The following is a 23,185-nucleotide window of genomic DNA, read 5'->3' as shown; positions in this document are numbered from 1 at the left end:
TTCACTTAGCATAACACCCTCTAGTTCCATCCACGTCTTTGCAAATGGCAGGTTTTCATTTTTTGATGCTGTGTAATATTCCATCCATATGTACATTCCATTCCATATGTACACCACATTTTCTTTATCCATTCATCTGTCGATGGACATCTGGGCTCTTTCCATAGTTTGACTATTGTGGACATTGCTGCTATAAACTTTGGGGTGCAGGTGCCCCTTCGGATCACTACATTTGTATCTTTGGGGTAACTACCCAGTAGTGCAATTGCTGGGTCATACGGTATCTCTGTTTTTTTGAGGAACCTCCGTGCGGTTTTTCAGAGTGGCTGCACCAGCTTGCATTCCCAAGGACTGATGACTCTTTAAAAATTAAGTATGAGTTTGTGAAGTTCATAGTAGTCATTTTATATTATATAAGTGAGTATGTGAACTGTGATTTACAGCTTGTTTTTGTATCATGAGATTGTCTGCTAATGACTAGTACTGGTGAAATGTACTAGAAGTTGAAGGGTGTATTGGAGTGTCTTGTAATGAGACGTAATTGGCCTTTTAACTTTGAAGAAGTCTCTCCTATTCTCTTTGTAATGAAATTTCTGCCTTTCAGAGTCGAATGCGTTATTGTTGCCAATGATGCCACCATCAAAGGAGGTACCTACTACCCAGTGACTGTGAAGAAACATTTACGGGCGCAAGAAATTGCAATGCAAAACAGACTCCCCTGCATCTATTTGGGCAAGTCACAAGAGTCGTAAAATGAACTATTTTTAGCTGCTGAGATACAATACTGTTTAGAGGGCTATATATGACATTATCAGTGGGTATTTTTTAAAACTGTTGGTTTTTCCTATAATTACAAAAGAAATGCATGTTCTTTGCTAAAAACCCTGGAAGAAAAAGTAACAAGAACCACCTATAATAACATCACTGAGGAATAACCTCTGACAGTATTTTCATGTATGCCAGTTTTTTCTCTACATGTGTGTGGGTTTTTTCCGTCTATATATTTTCTTTCTGTCTTAACCTTAATGAGTTCAAACTATGAAAAAATAATAGCTGATATTTATGGATCTCTTGAGTGGTAGGCACTTTGTTAAATGCTTGAATAATTTCAGCAAATGCAATTTAAAGAAATTTAATTTTTAATGAAAGGAAATTTACATTTGAAATTAATGTACGTTTAAATCTAAGGGTATTTCAAAAGGAACATAAAAGCAAGGTAGCTGCCTGCATATTAGCTTAGTTTGGTGAAATGCCAGCATGTTTATAGTTTAATTATGTGGGTGTTTGAACAGGTACTGACGTAGAGACTTTTTTTTCCTGCAAAAGTGAATTTACCTGGTTGACTCACAGTGTGAACTTTTTTTGCACATGTAGAAAACAGCATATGAGGCCCTACTGCTTACAGGTGCTGTGCCAAACACCGTAGGGGATGGAGTGAAGAGTACTATGTTGTCTGTGTCTTGGGCAAGCTTGAACGAATTGGAGACAGGATGTTATGTATTAAAGAACAATGAAGGACTTAATGGATGTAGGCAAGAGTAGTAGGCATGGGACTAGCTAAATTTTCATAAAACTGCTATGTGCACTCACAGCGTGCTGAACTAAGTGCTTTACCTACCTTATTTCATGTCATCCCAGGAACAGCTCCCTGGGAGAGCTGCTGTTGTCCCCTTCATTTCACAGGTGACAAAAGCGAGTCATAGAACAGCTAGGAAACATGCCAGTAGTCACACAGCTCTGAAGTCATCAAGCTCTGTTCCAATTTCAGCAGACATTCTTAGCCCCCACTCCGCTCTGCGGTAAAAACAGTCCCCCGGCAGTCGGTGATGAATTGTCACATGATTTCCATAAGTGATTTTGTATTGGTTTAAAAGAGGGAAAGACACTTTTTTTTTTTTTTTAAGCAAAACTGGTTAAGAATTTACGGTGTTTCTGGGGCTTTAGCTCGTCCTCAAAGGAGAGAATGTCTTAAACATTTCAAGTGGAATTTTGCACAGGGAGGAGATCCTAATGGATTTGAGGAAAATAGTGAATTTTTTGGCTGTGTTGGGGGACCGGAGAAAGGTGGTGTAGAATAGTTTAGACCCGTAGGGCCAGCTTTCTGTGAATGTGATTGAGAACCATTGTTGTCACTGATACCAGTCTCTCCGCGTGCGGGCGTTTTGTTCGTTCAGATGTACTTACTTCTGTTATTGCCCTTGTCGTCAGTTGATTCAGGAGGGGCAAACTTACCGCGACAAGCAGAAATATTTCCAGATCGGGATCACTTTGGCCGTATATTCTATAACCAGGCAATTATGTCTTCTCAAAATATCGCACAGGTAATTTCCTGCTAATGAAACGTACAGCTTTTTGCTCCAAATGCCATTGCTTAAAACGGAACTTAATACAGAATGTAGGTTTTTCCCCACAGAAAGTACCTTATCTCCAGTCAGATTATTCTCTTAATTATGGGCATACTTTTATACTGTCATAAAGGCTGCTCACCAAAGAAAAAGAGTTTTTGAAAAGAAGGGGCACTGAGGACTATGCTTGAGGCCTCTGGTGTCTATATGAGGAGACAGGTGCAAGGAAGGTTGTTGTAGCATCAACATAGCAAAGTTAACAGACAGCCTAAGTGACCATTATTGGGAGACGAGTAATACAATTTTTAGCTGTTAAAATGAATGAACTAGAATTGCATGCATCAACATAACTAAATCTCAGCAAATAAGTTGAGTAAAAATGATAGTAGAATAAATGCATAGTCACTTGCTTTGTTTGTAGATGTTAAATACGTCAAGCGATCTATTACTTATGTCTTAAACATGTACATGGGAATAATACACAACTATAGAATGGTGGTTACCTTCGAGGTGGGAGGCAGGAGAAAGGGGTCAGGCGGGAGGCTTCACCTATATCTGAAATGTTTTATTTCTTTAAAAAAAATCTGAAGTGAATTTGGCCAAATGTCAAGATTTGTTAAGACTGGGTATTAGGTTAAAGGGTATTTATTTTATTATTCTGTAATCTTTTTTGGCATGTTTGAAATATTTCGTAATACTGATGCTTCTCCTTTGTTTATGTTTTCTTACTGGATTTCTTAAGTTTGTGGTGTTTTCAGTAATATTCTAGTGAATTAGCCTTCACTTGCAATTACTGTATCTCATCTTCATTTTCTATCGATTATCTATTGTATATCTTATTGTTATGTAGTGACTTTGCCCATCTATGCTTTATTTATCAAAATAGAAACTTCAGCTTTGCTCACTGTTGCACAGAGGGTCCTTCTGTTACCTGGTATGAAATTCTTACTGTGATCTTTTGTTTTATAGAGGAAACCAGCCCATTTAATCTAGTATTATAATTTATATGGTTGTACTAACCTTGTATTAGTTTCCTACAGCTGCTGTAACAAATTACCACAACCTGGGGGCTAAAAAATCACAGAAATGTGTTCTCTCAAGTTTTGGAGGCTGGAGGTCTGGAATTGAGGGGGTGCCTGTGCCGGGATCTCTCGGATGGCTTTAAGAAAGACTCTGTTCCTGCCTCAGCCAGCTTCTCGTGGCTCCACGTGCTCCTTCGGCTTGTGGCTCTATGGCTCTGGTCTCTGCCTTGTCTGTCTTCTCCCCTGTGTGTCTGTGTCTTCTCTCTCTCACACGGACACTTGTCATTGGACTTTGGGCCCACCCCTATAAGCCAGAATGATCTTATCTCAAGATCCTAACCGTCATTACATCTGCAGACTCTTTTTCCAAATAAGGTCATAATCAAAGGTTCTAGGGATTCAGGTGTGGACATATTTTTGGGGGGCCATCATTCAACCCACTATAGACCTGTCACCTGCTGTATGTGACCCACTGTAAAACCAAGCACTGTGTTGGTAAATATAACCAGATAGGGTCTCTGCTCCCATGGAACCTAAAGCTTAATGTGCTTTAAAAAACAGGTCTTTTTAAAATTAAAAGTGTCCATATATTTTCGAATAAGCAGTACCTGCCTGTGATAAAAAAAAAAAATCTAAAATGTCCGAAGGGCATTTGAATGCTTTCCCCTTTCCTGTTTAATTTTTGTTTCTTTAAAGTTTTACCATCAGTATTTCTTTAACTTAGCCACTTCTCTTAGCATATCTTTTTTCTATTTCACTGCAGTAGGAAGTTTAGGGGAAAGGTTTACCTTGCTCTATTCTTATGAACCTCTTGGAATTAGAGAAAAATTTCTTTTTTTTTTTTTTTTTAAAGATTTTATTTATTTATTTGACAGAGATAGAGACAGCCAGCGAGAGAGGAAACACAAGCAGGGGGAGTGGGAGAGGAAGAAGCAGGCTCATACCGGAGGAGCCTGATGTGGGACTCGATCCCGGAACGCCGGGATCACGCCCTGAGCCGAAGGCAGCCGCCTAACGACTGCGCCACCCAGGCATCCCTAGAGAAAAATTTCTAACTGCAGTTGTGTGCTAGTCTCTCCATAGCGCCTATTCTGGTCTTTTCCCCAGTAAGTGAACTCTAAACCCCACGTCTGCACTGAAGCTGTTGCTTCATACTGCACTGAAGAAATCAGGCTTGGGTGAGCCCTGTTGTACTAAAAACACTGTGACTTCACTTTCTTTTATCCCAGAAGCAACTGTCCCTCTTCTTCTCCAAAGCTAGACTTGTCTTTGTGCCTCATCATCTATCCCTTTTCTCTCCCTCACTTTAATATTTTCTCATCCACTTTTTTTTTTCCTCACAGCCAAAACAATGTTGACTTCTGTTTTTAAAGGAAAAAGAAAATGCACAAAAGCAATGGCAAAAGAAAAGGACCTTTTCTAGCTTCTCCTGTTCCCCGAAGCTTCTCTCCTTCTCTGGATCAGCAGACTCCTTAAGAACTGTCCCGGGACCTCCTTTCCTGACTGCTCACTCTCCATTAACCCACTCCCCTCGGAGGTCGCGTTAGCCTCCTATAGACCAGATTCTCACTCCGTACAACCTCTTGGTCTTGTCATCTGTTCCCTTCCCTGAAATCCTCCTTAGGCTTCGTGCCTCTGGCTTTTCCTTGTTCCCCCACTCCCTCCATGTTATCCTCCCAACCACACCCAGGAACTTGTCCTTAATGGTTTCGTAAACACTCATGACGTACCTTTCATCTCCGTGATCTTTCCCGACCTCCCTCTGCACCTCAGCTTACCCTTGGGTGTTCCGCTCTCTGCGTGGATTTCCTGGTAGTACTAGGCTCAAACTAGACTTTGAGCACGGTTGCTTTCTTTCTGACTGAGTCCTTCACCCATATCCCTGTTTGCTGTTGATGGTACTTCCTTCTTGGTCTTTTCCCTAGGATTGAAACTGTGATGTCATCCTGACTCTTCTCTGCTTTTTCCCCTACCTAATTATTTCAGGTTTAAAATATCTATTTTATATCTATTTTATCTATATATGTATCTTCCTCGTTTTTGTATCCCCAGGAGCTCCTCTGGTGCTGGACAGATAATCAACATATAATACACCTTTGACAAATGAAGTCCTGTTGATTTTTACCTTCGGATTGGTCCTCTCCACTCCATTTCTACTGCCGTGACCACGGGTAGTTCGGGCGTTGTTACCAGTTACACTGTGGCGCTAGCTTCGCCCGCCTTGTGTCCCTGACTACCCAACCTTTCCTTTTCTGTCCACTGTACATGTTACTGCAGGGTTATTCTTCATCTGGTTGCCTGGCTCTAAACCGTAATTTCTACAAAACAAACTTCAGACTTATTAGCCTGGTGCTTAAGACCCCTTGTGATCTGGTTCCAATCTTACATTCTCGCCTTATTGCTCACTGTAAAGTGCTGTCAATCTGACCCACTCGCTGTTCTTCATGTGCCCCATGGCCTTTTATGACTGTCTGCTCAGGTCCATGCTGGGCCCTCTCTTCCCTGTCCCTTGCAGTCTGCGTCTCCAGCTCAGTTTCCAAGTGCATCTCAGATGCCGTCTTTCCTAGGTAGACTTCCCAGAATCCCTTCCTGGAAGTAAACGCCCATAATTTTTGAGCTATACCTTACTAATGGTGTTTATTCCTTTTACCTAGATATATCCTAATTTCCCTCACTAGACTCTAAGCCACTCGAGATTAGAGACAACATCAGGTTAATGTTTATATTCCCATACATTTGCCTGAGAAGGTACTTAATACTTATTAAAAAAGTGAAACTCTTTGTAACTGTTTAAGTGATACCTGACATGCTGAGTGCTAGTTCTTAAATTTTAATGTATGCTTTATTATTTACTTAAAACTTTGGCTTAGATGAACTGATAAAAACAAGTTTTTATACTTGATTTTTATTTTTTAAAGTTTTTGTTTATATACTTTATTATATAAAGCAATCACTTTTAACTCCAGTTATGTTTTATTTGGGGGGGGAGCACTTGTTAGCATTTAATGACCCTCCCTCCGTGTGGCTTCAAGCTTCTAGGACGCCCACCCTTAATCTTCTCCTCAGCTCTTCTACTGAAGAATTTGGGCTTCATAATGACAGGCTGGAAGAAACGCTTTTGGGAGCTTTCCATTTCCTAAAACTCTGTAGCAGCCCTATCGCACCACATCAGGGATAGGAGCAGCTCGGGTCTTGTCTTTGGCGGCATTTCCCTGTGTCTGCCACTGATGAAGGTCCACGGTTTACAAGGCTGACAACTGGCCAGAAGCTCTGATTCCTCTTTAAGTGGTAACATCTCACACCCACTTCTCCGGAGTAACCTGGGTGATACATGTCGAAGTTGATCTGTGGTGACGCATGCCACCAGCAGGACCCCGGCCTCCTGCGTGCTTGCCGATGCAGCCGTGGCCATGGCTCACGTGGCCCCGAAGTCTCTGGGTCTTCCTCAGTCTGGATGGCATGTCGGCAGCCCAGACGAAGGAGGGAGGCCCGTTACGTGTGCATTTTGATAGGGAGCCCTAGCTTCCTTACTCGTTTCGTTCCTGCTTTCCTCCCCAAGGTTGCTCTTTGGTTAATGTTAGTAACCTTGCACACCGTAAAGCCACTTATCCGCTGACTTCTAAGATCTGTGTCTCTGGACAATCGTATCTGTGTCGTTTCCGATACCTTTGCAGGGGTAAAAATGGACAGCTTCCTGCAGACCTAGAAGGTTTAAAGTGTTTGTTTTTGCTCTCAAGGAGAGAAGGCAGTTACGTGAGGTGCGTGCCTCTGTGCTCTCTTCTGTTTCTCTTTCCTTCTCTCTGGTACACTTCAGCACCCGTTTTCTGTTTTTGACGTGTAAAGACTTGGCGTACTGGTGTCCGGTGGTCTTGGTCAGAGTCTCGTGTCCTGAGGATACCTTTCCTGGGCTTTCTGTAAATCTGTGCCCAATATCTTGATGATTTTGGGAACACGCTGCTTTTATTTTCTGGATTGTGGCTCCACGTTGCTGGCTTTTGAAGCGGGAGACTTCCAGGTCTCTTCAGAGGTGGGACCTTTGTCTTCTATAGGTCTCGCATCACCATTAATTTTTTTAAAGTAGTGGTGGCCTCGTCTAGATGGATCTTTGCTCTGCGGCATCACCTCTCGTCCTGTTTGACTGTAACCCTTCGGTGCGCCAGGCGGAGCGTTTCCGCTGTGACTCACAGGTCTTTCTTCTGACATCGGTGTTACTCCTCCAGCCGTGTGGAGGTGCAGCGCCTTGGGCCTTTCCCGTGAGTTTTCTTTGCGTCTGGGCCTGTTTGTTCTTCTTTTCGGAGAGGTACTTAAAATTATTTCAGGTGTCCTTGCTTTCTTCTTTCCTTCGCTCCCCTTACTTCCCCCCTCTTGGTTTATTTAGCTCATTATTTTTGCAATTTCTTTTCTTTGCTTCAGATCATGGTAATTGTTTTGAGGGGCTTAGTAGGACAGGCACTGTACATCACTATCTTTTTTTTTTAAGACTATTTATTTTAGAGTAAGTGTGCAGGGGAAGGGGCAGAGGGAGAGGGAGAGAGAGAAACTCAAGCAGACTCTCTGCTGAGCACGGAGCTTGAAATGGGGTTCAGTCTCACTGCCCTGAGATCATGACCTAAGCTGAGATCAAGAGTTGGACGCTCAACTGACAGTGCCACCCAGGCGCCCTTATTTTGTGTGTGTGTGTGTGTGTGTGTGTGTGTATGCAAAAAAAGTGGTTTTATTAAAGCCTGGGGACAGCACCTGTGGACAGAAAGAGCTGCTCATTACTTTTAAATGCATTTCAGCCTGTCCATGAAGTCAGATAAGGCCTGGGGGAGACGAAATCACCCTGATGGCTTTGAGGCTGATCAAAAGATTGAGGAAGAAACGGAACATTCTGGGCAAGGTGGACTTTTTGTTTTCTGTGCACATTTCAGCCTATTTCGCACAGATAAGCATGAGTACTCCAGAATTAGCGGTGTGATCAGTCAGTATAATTGATAATGTTCTTAAATTTTGGACAGCTATTGAATTGATGTGTGTATTTTGTGGCTTTTATTTTTTAATGGAGGCTCTGTTGGTAGAGGAAGGAAACAATGTGATACAGATAGTATTTGCTTTCTGTGTTTGCTTTTTTTCTTTTTAAGATTTTATTTATTTGAGTAAGAGCGAGAGCAAGAGAGCGAGAGAGCTAGTGGGGGTAGGGGCAGAGGGAAAAAGAGAGACAGGGACTCAGACTCCCCGCCAGTGCTGAGCCTGATTTGGGGGGGAAGGGTGGTGTCAGTCTCAGAACTCTGAGATCATGACGTGAGGCAAAATCAAGAGTTAGATGCTTAACCAACTGAGCCACCCAGGTGCCCCTAAAAACATATTATATAAAACTTTTTAAAAAAAAGATTTAGTTATTTTTTTGACAGAGAGAGCACAAGCAGGGGGAGTGGCAGGCAGAGGGAGAAGCAGGCTCCCTGCTCAGCAGGGAGCCCCATGTGGTGCTTGATCTCAGGACCCTGAGATCATGACCTGAGCTGAAGGCAGACACTTAACTGACTGAGCCACTCAGGCACCCATACTATATAAATTTTTTTTTAAGATTTTATTTATTTACTTGAGAGAGCAAGCAAGCGAGAGAGAGCACAACAAGCGGGGGGTGGGGGAAGAGGGGCAGAGGGAGAGGAAGAGGGAAAAGCAGACTCCCCTTGGGCAGGGAGCCCCAGGATCATGACCTGAGCTTAACCGACTGAGCCACCCAGGCGCCCCAAAACGTACTATATTTTTAATGGCTTTTCCATCAAGCAACTGGAACTTCTCCCCCCTCCAAGTTCTGTTACATTTATCACAGTGCGCCTTTGGACTGGATAGTCTAGTGCAATTTTTCAGTGGAAGGACGGAGGTCTAGAGTTCACACAGCTTTTCAGAATTAGGTATAAAACCTCTTGACTCTCTCTCAGAGACCCTTTCTGTGGGGCAGGCTGCTGACCTACAATATGTAATTTGGTTTTGGTGCAATGAGAACCAGTCTGTTTGTTCGGGCAGGACCTGGAAGGTAATGAAATTTTGTCTAAAGTCTTCACAGACTCTTACCTCTGTTTTGGAGCATCTCATTTCCTTTTACTCGGAATTTCCGCTGTGCCTTCTGTGGCGGTGACGGCAAGCAGCGTCGCGGTCAGTTACATTTTCTTCACCTTCTTGCTGCTTTCTTGCTTTTGATGTAAGTCTTGAATCACCATGGACCTCCTCACCTTCATGAAATTTGGAGGTGTTTGGGTTCGTCAGGCCAGAAAGAATTCTGGAGACATTTTGGTGTAAAAAGGTGATTTTATTATAGCACGGGGACAGGACCCGTGGGCAGAAAGAGCTGCGCTGGGATTGCGGGGTCTTTAATTACTGGGGGTTAGGGATAGTGTGAGTCTCTAAGGGATTGGGAGGCAGCTTTCAGATCATTGAGGGCTGGCTGCTATTAAGGTAAGGTTCCTTTTAGTCTTTAATAAACATAAACATTAAGGCACTGAGGCAGCCACGAGTTCCCTGAGGAAGGTCACACTGCGCATGTGTCAGGTATCTATCAGTGGGCTGCAAGCTGTAAAGAGATTTAATTTAAGCTACGTTTCTCTTGCCTTTGTTTCCCTCATCAACCCTGAAAGAGGGATCTCCTGGTTTGTCCGTGTCACAGGAAGCCCTCCTCACGGGTGACTGGGTGGACTATCGGCTCTCAGTGGAGTTCTTGGGAGTTCTCCTTCGTTCTATGCAGATGAGAGTCACTGTCCCGTCTCCCCTGATTTGGTGCCTGTGTTGTGCCTCAGGGCAAGCCAAATCCATACCCCGAGTGTGCGCAGAACAGTTTATGCTTACGCATCTTACTTATGTCTTTTTAATGTCCTCTGAGTAGACAAAGCAGAATTTTCTCTCTGGGGTTCCCTGTCATGTGTCCAGCGTGGCCCCCATGTAAGATCTTTGTTGTTCCGTAGACGAATGCTTGGGGACATGGAAAGTCGTTGGAGGTGTTTGGCCCAGGGATTCCTGTGCTTTGTGAGAAAAAGAAGCAGACACAGTGGCTGGGCTCTGCTTGGTGCATATTCCCCCTGTTTCGTGAGTGAGTGCATGGCTTAGAATTAAATGACGAGAAGAGGAGATTCTGTGACAGTGGTGACTCCACTAATCTCCGTTCTTTTATTTCATTCTTCTATTCTATTTCTATTTTATCTCATTTTTAAAATTTCATTTTTCTGTTCTATTTCTATTCTCTACTCTTATCAGAATTTGCTTTAGAGATATTGTTTAGTGTCTGTGAGATACTTGTGACTAGAATAGACTGTTTCTTCTTGATGAAAAACTTGAGAATTTTGAATCTTATATACTTAATAATTCCAGCTCTTGTTTCTTAAATTTTATAACAGCTTTATTAAAATATAATTCACATACCATACAATTTGCCCATTTAATATGTACAGGTCAGTGGTTTTTAGGATATTCACAGAGTTCAGTCAATTTTAAACATTTTCATCACCCCCAAAGCAAATGCCATATCCATTAACAGTTACTCCCCATTTCTGTCCAATCCTTCCAGTCCCTGGCAACCGCTCATCAACTTTCTATCTCTATGGATTTGCCTATGACACCTTTAATTTGAAGGGGATCATATAATAAGTGGTTTCTTTCATTTAGCATGATGGTTTCAATGTTTACCCCTGTCTTTTGGTTTTTCATTACTGTCTGGGATGGTACAGAATTCTCTTTACGGTCTGTCTCCCATGTCTGGAATAGAGGAATGGTTTATAGGCAGATAGGTTGCAGACCAGCAACAGGAGAGTACTCTAAACAAAGATTGTCCCAAGGTTTTCGATGTGCCTCCATTGCAGTTACTTGAGATAGATGGTTTTTGGTCTCTGTATTAGTTATCTAGTGCTGCAAAACAAATTAACCCCAAACTTGGTAGTTTAAAGCACCATTTATTACCCTGCAGAGTCTGTGGGTTGGGACTCTGAGCACAGCTGAGCTGGATCCCCCAGTGCTGAGCTCAGGTGGCTGCAGTCCTCTCCAGGCTGGACTGGGAAGGATCTGGCCCAGTTGCTCACGTGGCTGTGACAGGATTCAGTTCTCGGCAGGCTTCACTTACTTGCTCGTGAGCTGTTGGCCAGAAGCATCTGTAGGTTCCTTCCCAAGTGGGCAGCTGTAGCGAGCAAGTCTCCACATGTTAGCTGGCTGCATCAGAGCGAACAAGCAAGTGGGCAAGAGAGGGGGCTGGCGGGGGGGCGGGGGGGAAGACATGGCCTCTCAGAATTGGATCACAAGAGTGACACTTGTTATGACCTGTGTGTTAGAAGCATGTTACCAGATCCATCGCACACTGAGGGGATGGGATTATACAGGATGTGAATCCCAAGAGTCCAGAGACATCGGGGGTCACTCTCAGTTGTGTGAGAGAAGTGATTGTCGATTTCCTTGGTTTTGGGAGTACTGTGGAAAAAACCACATTGGAAGCGCCCTTAGGAATATGGTAAAATTCCCTGGTGTAGATGCACCAATAATTTGTTAGCTCTTCCCTTGTGAAACTTCTCTACTAAATTAGCAGATGTTTTCTCCCCATGAGATGGCATGATGGCATTCAGCTTCATTACCCTCATTTTTGTCTTCCTGCCTTCTGACACTTGAATTCGTCTTTCTTTGTCCCCCACCCACCTCACCTCCCATCCTTGGTCTCTCAATATTTGCTGACAGCTGCTGTTTTTTTCTTTTGCTTTCAGTTTTGCTGTCATGGAACCCTGCTATGCCTGTTTAGTTCTGTAGGTCTTACTTGTGAAATTTGTGCCTTTTTAGATTTTTACGTCGCTGTGACTTTACTTCCTTGCCTTTTTTTTTTTTGGGTACTGAAATAGTTTGAGCTCTACCTGCTGTTCTTGTACAGAGAACAGGCTGGTAAGTTGAAATCGTGTCCTTTACTCCTAAATCCTTAAAGACAAAGCCCATAAAATATTTCAAACATGCAGGAAGTACAGAGAATAGTGCAATAACAAACACTCATGGACCCTCCGCTTGGATTTGTAAAGTGTTAGCATTTCATTTGTTTTTTTCCCTCAGATTTTTAACGAACTTATTTATTCACAATTCATTCATCCATTCAAAATGCGGTCTTGATGGATGTGTTGATTATTTGCGTATCTTCACTTTTGTGAAGACTGTTACAGTGAATGTTTTCTGTGTTCCTTTCCTTGTGCAAGAGTTTTTCTAGCTATAGATATTTTGCAAATAAACTTCTGGGTGATTGATAAGCAAAAATGATACATGATGAACACTTTTATAACATGTTGACAGTGAAATGTTGCAGCCATTTTTAATAACATATGCGAAATAGGGAAAGATGCTTTCCGTGATTCCTATTGAGATGGAAAAATCTTAACTCACGCTGCTTTGCATTTTTGGGTTAATACTAGTGTAGCATTTTTATTTCAAAATGGATATTTGGAGGACTCTAAGAAAACTGATGGAATATTGGAATTAGTAGCAAAAAGTGCTTTCATAGGGTAATTTAAGAAAATGGCCATTACATATTTTTCTTATTTTTTTCTAATATTATTTATTCCTACCTAAGGGTAATCAGCCAAACCCATATTCATTATTCTTTGTGTCTTATTAATTTCAAGGCACGAGTTTTCTAAAAAAGGTTTATTATGAAACATTTTAAACACGCATAAAAGCAGAGAAGACAGTGCTGTGGACTTTCAACATACCCAGCACCCCGGTCCCACACAGCTGACTTGCTTTTGAACACGATTTTCAACTGCGATGCGAACATTAGTTTTCTATTCAGAACATACCATTTTCAGGGTAACATAGAGTATTAACAGTCCTTTGGAGAATTATTTCAGTATTCCCATGAGGTAAGTGGCAATTGTTGAGAAGACTTATTATTAGTTTCGACACAGTTTTGCTGACCGATTGGTGGGTTGTCGAGTTTCTTCTCCCCATTAGTCGATCAGGCTAACGTTCTGAATGGCCAGTCTTTTCTCCAACAGGGAGACTGTCCATAAATTTTGGAAAACGTGACCTAAGCCCTTCAAAAGGCTTTGATAGAAGTAGTTAAGGGACTATTCCAAACACCAAGAGGATCATTTTTAAAAGGAAGCATAGGGACCAGCTAGTAATATCGTCTGGTACTGTGACATTTGTGGGTCCATAGAGCCAGAGACTATAACTAACTGTTTGAACCTCACCTCATGGGTTTCTTATATGCTTGCATTCCAGATAGCGGTGGTCATGGGCTCCTGTACGGCAGGTGGTGCTTATGTACCTGCAATGGCTGATGAAAACATCATTGTACGCAAGCAGGGTACCATTTTCTTGGCAGGACCACCATTGGTAAGAACATAGTCTTGATTGATTGGTTGATTGGTTGAGATAAAATATACCTAATATAAAATTTACCATTCTAACCATTTTTTTCAAAGATTTATTTGTTTTGGAGAGAGAGAGAGCACGAGCAGGGGGAGAGGCAGAGGGAGACAACCCTCAAGCGGACTCCCTGCTGAGCACAGAGCCTGACGTGGGGCTCGATCTCACAACCCTGAGATCATGACCTGAGCCAAAACCAAGGGTCAGATGCTTAACCGACTGAGCCACCAGGCACCCCCATTCTAACCATTTTTAAGTGCAGAGTTCTGTGGCCTTAAATATATTCACATTGCTGTGCAACCATCACCACCCTCCATCTCCAGAATGTTCTCATCTGCTCCAGCTGTCCCCACTAAACATTAACTCCCTGTTCTCCCCAACCTCCGCTGCTCCTGGCTACCAAGATTCTACTTTTTCTATGAATTTGACTACCGTGGATGTGTTGTATAAGTGGAATCATAGAGTATCTATCCTTTTGTGATTGGCATATTTCACTTAGGGTGCTGTCCTCAAGATTCACCATGTTGTCGCATATGTCAGAGCTTCCTTTTTAAGGCCGAATAATATTCCATTGCATGTATGTACCACATTTTGTTTATTAACTCATCCATCAATGGACTTTTGAGTTGCTTCCAATTTGGGGCTGTTATGAATAATGAGTATACAGATATATCTGAGTCCCTGCTTTCATTTTTTAGGTTTATGCTTAGAAGTAGAATTGCTAGATCATGTGGTAATGATGTGTTTAATTTTTTGAGAAACCACTTCACTTCTTTTTATTGCTGAATAATATTTCATTGTCCGAGTGGGCAGCATTCTGTTTATCCATTTATCAGCTGATAGTCGTTTGGACTGTTTCCAGTGTTTGGATATTCTGAATAACGTTGCTGTGCACCTCCGTATCCAAGTTTTAAATGGATATGTTTCCCTTTATGAGGTTTATAGACCTGTGAGTACAGTTGCTAGGCCACATGGTAGCTCTGAGCTTCACATTTTGAGGAACTGCCAAATTGTCCACGGTGTATTTTACGCCCCTGCCAGCTGTGTGTGAGGGTTCTGATTTTTCCATTTCCTTGCCAACAGTTGTTACTGTGTGTCTGTGTGATGATAGCCACCCTAGTGGATGGTACCTCTTTCAGGTTTTTTTTTTTTTTTAAAGATTTTATTTATTTATTTGACAGAGATAGAGACAGCCAGTGAGAGAGGGAACACAAGCAGGGGGAGTGGGAGAGGAAGAAGCAGGCTCCCAGTGGAGGAGCCTGATGTGGGGCTCGATCCCATAACGCCGGGATCACGCCCTGAGCTGAAGGCAGACGCTTAACCACTGTGCCACCCAGGCGCCCCCTCTTTCAGGTTTTGATTCCCAATTCCCGAATGGCTAATGATGTTGAGCGTCATTCTTGTGCTTGTTGGTCATTTGTATGGCTTCTTTGGAGATAGATCTATTCAGATCCTTTTGCCCACCTTTTAAATTGGGCTTTTTGTCTTTATTGAGTTGTGAGAATTCTTTATATGTTCTGGATACAAATATTTTCTTTCTATGGATTGTCTTCAGTTTCTTGGTGGTATCTTCCTTTGAAGCGTGAAAATGTTTAATTTTGATAAAGTTCAGTTCATACATTTTTTCCCTCTCTTTGCTGTGCTTTTGTGTCATATCTGTGTGGGCTTTGCTCGTTGCAAAGTTATGAAGCTGTAATACATTGGTTTCTTCCAAGTTTTATAGTTTGAGATCTTACTTATAGGTTCGTAATCCATTTTGAGTTAGTTTCAGTAGGACTTAAGGAAGGAATACAATGTCGTTTTGTATGTGATATGTAGTTGGCCCAGCATCGTTTGTTGAATGGCTGATGAAATAAACCTCTACTTATTTTTTCTTCTACCTCAGTTGCATTCTTGTTTGATTCAGGGTTGATAAACCAGGTGCTTGCCCATAATATGTCAACTTTTGTGTAAAACAGGGCAAATTATACATTTGTCAGCTTGTATATGCATAAAGAAACTCTGGACAAGATACAGTAAACATAGTTTTAATGCAGAGGAGATGAAACAGGGCGAGAGAGAGACCTTTGACTTTTGTGTGTGTGGGTGTGCTGAACATAAACATTTTGAGACCTTTGACTTTCTGAGTCTTGTGAAAATATTACCTTTTCAAAAAGGTTAAGTTAAAAAAAAATAAAGGAACAAGTTAGCATAGCTATGAGAGGTACTCCAAATTTCTAATCCTAGCAATCATTATCGATCACTGGTTGGGCCGTCTACATAACTGCAGACCCCAGTGCAAAATGAAGATACGAGACCCCTTGTTCAAAAAGGAGGAACAAGTACTGTTAAAGGTACTAAAATATAAAACATTTTCCTTCTGTGGTACCTTTAACTGTCTTGGTGCTTTTTATTTGCTATTTAAGGACATGCTCCTTCAAGCATAGAACACTCCTCTTCTCAGGCATCTGTGCCTCCAGTGGGTCCACCGTTCAACTGCTGGTGGACATGTGACCCCCCAGGGGTATGCAGCCTTCATGCCAGGATGTGTTTGGTATCCAGATGGGCGAGGGGCGAAAAGCTATTGCTTAGTTCCCACCCCCACGTCCACTGAGTCATCTGCTGGAGAGAACACCTTAGCACCGCCAGCCCAGGCTAGTGATGGTGCTGCTACGCTCCACCCTGAGACACCAGGGGGTGCAAGCCTGATCCCTGAGCTTCCCTTTGCCCATGACAGGCCCCCAGGGGGGACGGGTGTAATAGTCGCTAGGCAGGGGTGGGGAGGAACAGATAGAGCAGAGCCCAGGGCCTATGCACCAGTTGGCAGGGAAGGAGGGAGCCAAGAACCCTTTCCAGAAAGATGGTAGGAGGCAGACCAGCCAAGAGCTGAGGCTTTGAACCCCAACACACATGCCCCATTGTCTCATCAGACCTCATTTACGGAACACATACTCAAAGATTAAATTAGAATTCCAGTAGGGTAACCACTGAGCATTAAACTCCAAGCACAGGGCCCTTCTGAGAGTGGGACCCTGTGCACCCTTACTGGTGAGCTGCCTGTGTTGCAGGACTGAGGAGTGGATTATGTAATCTTAGGCTCTTCCCCTCTCCTCTTTGGTCAGCTCCATTCCAGTGATGTTCAGTAATACAGTCTTCACTCTGCTATGCGTGTGTCACAATCTGGGCCCAGACTTGGAAGGGATAAAGAGAGGGTAGGTGAAGACACAGATAATTACTACATCTTATAACAAGGTATCTGATTATTTAAGTGAAATCTAAGAATATTATATGGGGAAGGAGAATGTCAAGAATACTATTAAACTGTAATATACATACAATGGAATACGATTCAGCCATAAAAAAGAATTAAGTTCTGACACATGCTACAACATGGATGAAACTTGAAAACATTATGTCATAAAAGGAAACATTTGACACAAAAGGAAAAATATTGTATAATTCTGCTTCTATGAAATACTTACAATAAGCAAATTCCTAGAGGCAGTAAGTAGATTAGTGGTTGCCAGGGACCAAGAGGAAGGTAGAATGGGGAATGACTATCATGAGTATGGGCTTTCTTTTGGGAGTGATGAAACTTCTGGAATTGGGTGGTGGTGATGGTTCCACAACCATATGAATATACTGAAAATCACTGAGTTGTATTCCTTAAATGTGAATTTTATGATACGTGAATTCTGTCTCAAAAAGGAAAGTTATTGCTTCAAAAGTCTGTCAAAAAAAATCGTCTTTGCTTTTGGAATAATAACACAAATTTACTAAAAAGAGCATGTTAAAAAGAGCTTATGGTTGCTCTGATGTGATATATGTGTATTTTGCAAATGATTATGTTTATTTTTAATAAATTTATTGAGGATCAGGTAAGCCCGAAGAGCCACCAGTTTAAATGGGATAAAAGTCTGAAGGCATTATTCAAAAGGCCTGTGGTGTCAATTACTCTTTGATATTTTTCTAGCTATAGGTGATACTTGTCGTTGGTAAACGAGAGGAGAATTCATTTAGAATTTCCCTTTGTCTAGTGAAGGGTACAAACTTTCAGTAGTTTTTAGGTGTTTTTCCTTAAAGAATGAGTAAAGATAGGACTGAAATTTGAAAACACCTGTTTGGGACTGTAGGCAGCATCATGGTACTGAGAGAACACCAGCCGTTTCCAAGAGAAGAGTTTGTCTGAAGGGTGCAGTGCCATGTCCGGTGACGGGTACCAATTTACCTTGTGTCTCAGCAAGGAGCCATTTAGCAGCCGAAGTCGGCAGTCCTCTCAGAGAACCGAACTCTCTTCTGTAGTCTGCCACTGAAAGACCGTGTTTACAGGTTAAAAAAAAAAAAAAAAAAAAAAAAGCAGCAGCAGCCGCAGTCTCATCTGCTCAATTTTAACGCTTGTTTTACTGACAATTGAAAAGATGCCATGCATAATGTGCGGTTGAGTTGGTATAGCTTTCAGTTGCTTAAAGTGGTTGGAAAAATGCCTAATAGTAAGATAAGTTCATTGTCTTGAAGGAGCTTTTTGTTCTTCTGACTTCTGAACTTGATATTTAGTAGAATGACCTGTTTTTAATTTTTATCATCCTTGCACCTGTCACAGTTTCAAACATGCTGTGGGTGTTCAGTAAATATTAACCGGTGACGAATCCTTATTTTATCAGTTGATATTAGTCAGATCCCTGGAAATAAACAGAGGATATCGGTTGTTTATTCCTTTTTACCACTTTTAATATCCAGGCACCTCTTATAATTAGTTATTGTCTGGGCTGAATGCTATTTTACACTGAATATTTTAGGAAGAAGAGAACCAAGAATTTAGTTCTGTGGGTGGAAAAATTGGAAGTGAAAATTTTAATTACTTTTCTCTGTGCAATAATATTTTTTTAAGACAGAACTTTTGATGTACTGAATAATAAGTCCTTTCCATGCTGCAGTTTTAGATAAATGTTCATTGTTCTAATAACAGCTTTTCCAATTTGAAGAAGAAGAAATCAATCAACCCAAAGAAGTAGGAATCAGTAAGCAATTCCTAAGGGGTCAGGTTGGCATTTGGCACTAAATGATTTTTCTGTTTTCCTGTTAGAATTTCTCAGGCTATAATTAAGTCATTCTTAATTTATTACTTGAGGTTTCTTTCTTTTTGGTCGTATTCTGCTGAATCTTAGATGTAGGTAATCTTAGAGATTTTTTTTGGGCATCTTAAAGGTATTGCTCTTCTAAGAGTTTGTGATAATTACTGCAGTTTTTCAGGATAGGCCAAAAACAGCATTAATTCACTAAATTTACTGAGCGTTCAAAGATGAATGCATCACAGTTGCTGCCTTCAAGGCACTCACAGTATAGAGGAGAGAAGAGAGGCACGTGCGGATTACTGACACGCACAGTCTGGCAGGTGCCTGTTCGAGGTGTACAAGGATGTACAAGGAGTATTCTTGGACCACAGAAGGTTAAGAGGAGAGTGGGCTTTCAGGCCGGAAATACCTTGATTCAACTCAGGTTCCATCACTTGCTCGGGGGCTGTGGGGAAATCGCTTAGTGGCTCTGGGTTCAGATTTTTCATCTGTAGACCAGAGACAGTTTTTTCTAGGTTTGCTGGGTGGGTGGAATAAGAAAACATTCTTGGGGCGCCTGGGTGTCTCAGTTGGTTAAGTGTCCGACTCTTGATCTCAGCTCAGGTCTTGATCTCAAGGTCTTGAGTTCGAGCCCTGCGTTGGGCTCCACGTTGGGTGTGGAGCCTACTTAAAGAATGAAAAAAAAAAGAAAGAAAGAAAACAAAATCTTCAGCTGTGTGGAAGAAAGAGTGGTAGGCATAGTCAGGTTAGAAGACGTGCGTGTTAGGTAAGCGTTTTTATTTCTCTGGCGGGCAGAACTCACCACCGACTTTTGTCCTCGCTGTAGGTGAAAGCCGCCACTGGAGAGGAAGTGTCTGCTGAGGACCTTGGTGGTGCCGATCTGCACTGCAGGTGAGACGGAAGCACTTGTTGCTTTCCGGGATTCATTGTTGTCCTTTTGTCTGTTGAAGAGAAAGTTTCAGTATTTTTTCTAAGAGTTAAACTTGCCAGAGCCGACCACCGTCGATCTGTTCTTGAGCTGCTGTTTTAGGGTTCAATTCTTTGAACTGTAGAGTTGCATTTCTAAGCTAGACCATAAGCTTGTTCGTTAGAGCCTAGGAAGACTGGAGAACAGGGTTCTCATTTCTTTAATAGGCATCTGTCCAGCTCCTGTTGTGTGGCAGAGACTGTTACAGGTATTCAGGATTATGAGACAGACATTGTCTTTGACCTCAGGGAGCTGAACATTCTAGTCAGGGAGGTGGGCGATAAGTTATTACCAAAAAATGATGTAAATGTGTACGCGTGATAAGGCATGTGAAGAAGTATAGGGAGAGCGTATAGAAGGTCGATCCAACGCACTGGTGTGCAGGTGTTATGACTTTGCTTTTTTGTTTAAAGACTTTATTTTATTTTTAGAGAGAGAGAGAGCACGAGTAGGGAGGGGCAGAGGAAGAGAGAGAGAGAATTCCAAGCAGGCTGCATGCTCAAAACAGAGCCTGACGCAGGGCTTGCTCTCACAACAAGATCATGACCTGAGCCCAAATCAAGAGTCGGATGTTTTACTGACTGAGCCATCCAGGTGCCCCATACATTGTTAAATTAATATTTGTTAAGTGGAACACAGAGTGCTGGATGGTGAGCTGTGGTTCAACAACAGACCACAGGAGAAATTGAAATGGACAAGTTTATTACTCACAGAACCTGGAGGAAGTACACGGCATGCCTCGAGGGGCCACACTGGGAGCATGGGAGGAAGAGGCAGAGTGCAGACAGAGGCAGAGCCCGAGCACGCTTTTTTCTTTTTCTTTTTTTTTTTTAGATTTTATTTGTTTATTTGACACAGAGACAGCCAGTGAGAGAGAGACAAGCAGGGGGAGTGGGAGAGGAAGAAGCAGGCTCCCAGCAAAGGAGCCCGATGTGGGGCTCGATCCCAGAATGCTGGGATCATGCCCTGAACCGAAGGCAGACGCTTAATGACTGAGCCACCCAGGTGCCCCTGAGCACGCTTTTTTCTTAGGGTCCCTGATTGGAGCACTTGGGGGTTCCTAGGCTAAGGCTAGCTTAGTCAGTCCAAACCAAAAGATTGGCATTTTGTTAAGTTCCACGTGGGTCTTGTGCACAGAAGGCGTTCAGGAAGGAGCTGGGAGGCGGAGGAGACTTGATCGCAAGGCTTGTTCGGGAAGTCACATCAGGACTTAGTTGTGCTTGTGCGTCTGTGGCTGTCCAGCGCCTACGCTTGCATAGGCGGGCTGGAGGCGGTTTAAGGTCCCTGCAGTCCACTCAGCCACACGAAACAGATGACTGGGCAGCCATACCATGGAGTAGCTTAGCTAAACTCTGAAGAGCAGGTAGATAACATAACAGTTGTTCTCTGGGGAGGGAAAAGTCTGGCTTTGTGGCCTCTGCCAGTGCCTCTGTGTAAACGACCCCACCGAGGCTGATTGCAAGGTCCCAGCAGGACACCGCTGAGCGTGGAATCAGGAAGAGGCACACGCAGTTGGCTCTTGTGAGTCAGCCCTGAGCTGCCTGCATCGTGTCACTGGGCCAGTCACTTCAGGTTAGAGTTCAGAGGTAAGAAGACCGTCTACCTCCTAGAGTGTTGTGAGGATAAGATGAGGTGACGCATGTAAGTTGCTTGAAATAATACCTGCTTTAAATAAGTACCTATTAATGTTAACTGCCGTTATTTTTATTGTTGTTAGGAAACCATTGTAATTAGGAAACCATTGAAGAGTTTTAAGGCGAGATATGCTATTATCAAATATTTCAGTAGAAAAAGTCACTCTGGCTGCTAAACAGAACATTTAGGAAGTTGGCATGAGTCTGCCTGAGGGACCAGTCAGGGAGTTTTATCTGTAGCAACAGGTGAGGGTGCTGGTGGCTTAGATGGTTCTGGTGGTTGGGCAGGTAGGGGGAGTGACCAGGTTCGAGCTCTGTTTTAGAGATAGGTTTGAAGGACTTGCGGGTGGGTTTCATACGAGGGGTATAGGAAAGTGAGGTGACAAAGATGATGACTGGGAAAGGCTTCACTTCCTGAGATTGGGAAGATGGGAGGAGGAGGAGATGTGGGGATGGGGCAGGGGGATTGGGTGTTCCTTTTGGACCTGAGAAGTTAGAGGTGCTTGAGCCATCCAAGTAGGCATGCTGGCTGAGTAAGCAGTTAATCGGTAAGAGTCTGCAGCCCAGATCTGTGCTGGAGATCTTTATTTGGGAGTGATCAGCGTAGAAGTAGAATTTAAACCTATGGGAGTAGATGAGCTAGCTCACCTCGAGGTGAGTGTAAGTAAAGAGGAGGGCCCTGGACCGCACCCGAGGAAGCCAGGCGGAAATGGCAGGTAGGCCTAATCATTGAGCTCCGTGGCCTGGCAGGTGCATAAACCTCTGTGCTGCCAGACCTCAAACGCATGGAGGCAGGTGGCTGTGAGAGCCATCTAGTAGGTCGGAGAAGAGACAGGTGGCACATTTCTACTTTCCTGTCAAAGAACACTGCTGAGCCTTTAGAAGAGTTATGTGAAGGACCTACATTTGCCTCAATTTCCCCTTCATTCCTTTCTCACTGAGTGCTTACTGTGGGTAGATTGGTGGCGCTAAGTGTTGGGAGTAACACGGAACAATTTCAGGCCTGGTCCCTGCCCTCAAGGATTAATAATGTCTTTATGTAAATAAGAGAAATAAAAAGAACTAAAAAACAATTACAAAATGAATATGCTAGCATGCTTCTGGTTTTCCAACTAGAGGTGAAAGGAGGAGCGGTTAAGGGAGTGGTGTTGAGGTTGGCTGAGAAAAGCTTAGGACGAGCCTGAGTTTCTGTGTGCATGTGGAACAGAAGAACACTTGTTTGTTTACGGTGAGCACAAGTGTGCAAGTGGCCATGCTGCATTCCCCTCCGATTGCACTGACGGTGGCAGGGAGACAGTGGTGTGGGCGTTTCAGCCTGGAGAGAGGTAGAATTCTCCCACAGGTAGAATAGAGTGAGTGGGGTACAGGACAAAGTGGGCTGTCACTGTGGATGCTTAACAAGGAGATGAAGATAGCATTCGAGGAGCATTAAATTAAAAAAAATTTTTTTGACTAATTAAAAAAAGTTATCCGGTGCTCATAAAAGCTGTAGGCGGTATGCCAAGTTAGGGGTGTAGGTTCTGGAATACATCTTCTATTTGCCTTACTTACTACCCTTGTGAGTAGACAAACTAGTTAACTTGATTGAGCCTCATGTCTTCACATGTAAAGTGAAGATAAGAATCGTTCCCACCTCATAGTACAGTGTCTGGTACCTGGTAAGTGCCCTATTAACACTAGCTATGATTATCATTCATAATAACCTGTTTAAAATCATGGGACAGTGATTAGGTGGTGATGGCCTTTTTTTTGAACAGTCTGATAAAATTTACTAGTCACAGATTACTTTGGGTTTCTTCTGTCT

General features: G+C 42.8%; 1 protein-coding gene and 1 pseudogene across 4 annotated transcripts in view; one reads left to right on the top strand and one right to left on the bottom strand.

The window, feature by feature from the left end:
• Positions 1 to 23,185, top strand: part of MCCC2 (methylcrotonyl-CoA carboxylase subunit 2) — a 62,168-nt gene that overhangs the window by 19,033 nt on the left and 19,950 nt on the right. For all 4 annotated transcript variants that reach the window (XM_040622198.1, XM_008691316.2, XM_040622196.1 and 1 more), the window contains 4 exons: positions 605 to 732; positions 2,209 to 2,321; positions 13,583 to 13,696; positions 19,607 to 19,671. In XM_040622198.1, the coding sequence (XP_040478132.1) occupies positions 605 to 732; positions 2,209 to 2,321; positions 13,583 to 13,696; positions 19,607 to 19,671 (420 nt within the window). The remainder of the gene's footprint in view (positions 1 to 604; positions 733 to 2,208; positions 2,322 to 13,582; positions 13,697 to 19,606; positions 19,672 to 23,185) is intronic.
• Positions 6,363 to 6,828, bottom strand: LOC103663842 (annotated as a pseudogene).

Source organism: Ursus maritimus, unplaced genomic scaffold (assembly GCF_017311325.1).
Source record: "Ursus maritimus isolate PB19 unplaced genomic scaffold, ASM1731132v1 scaffold_5, whole genome shotgun sequence".
NCBI lineage: Eukaryota > Metazoa > Chordata > Mammalia > Carnivora > Ursidae > Ursus > Ursus maritimus.
The sequence above is the reverse complement of the archived record's forward strand: the minus strand, read 5'-3'. Positions and strand labels throughout refer to the sequence as shown.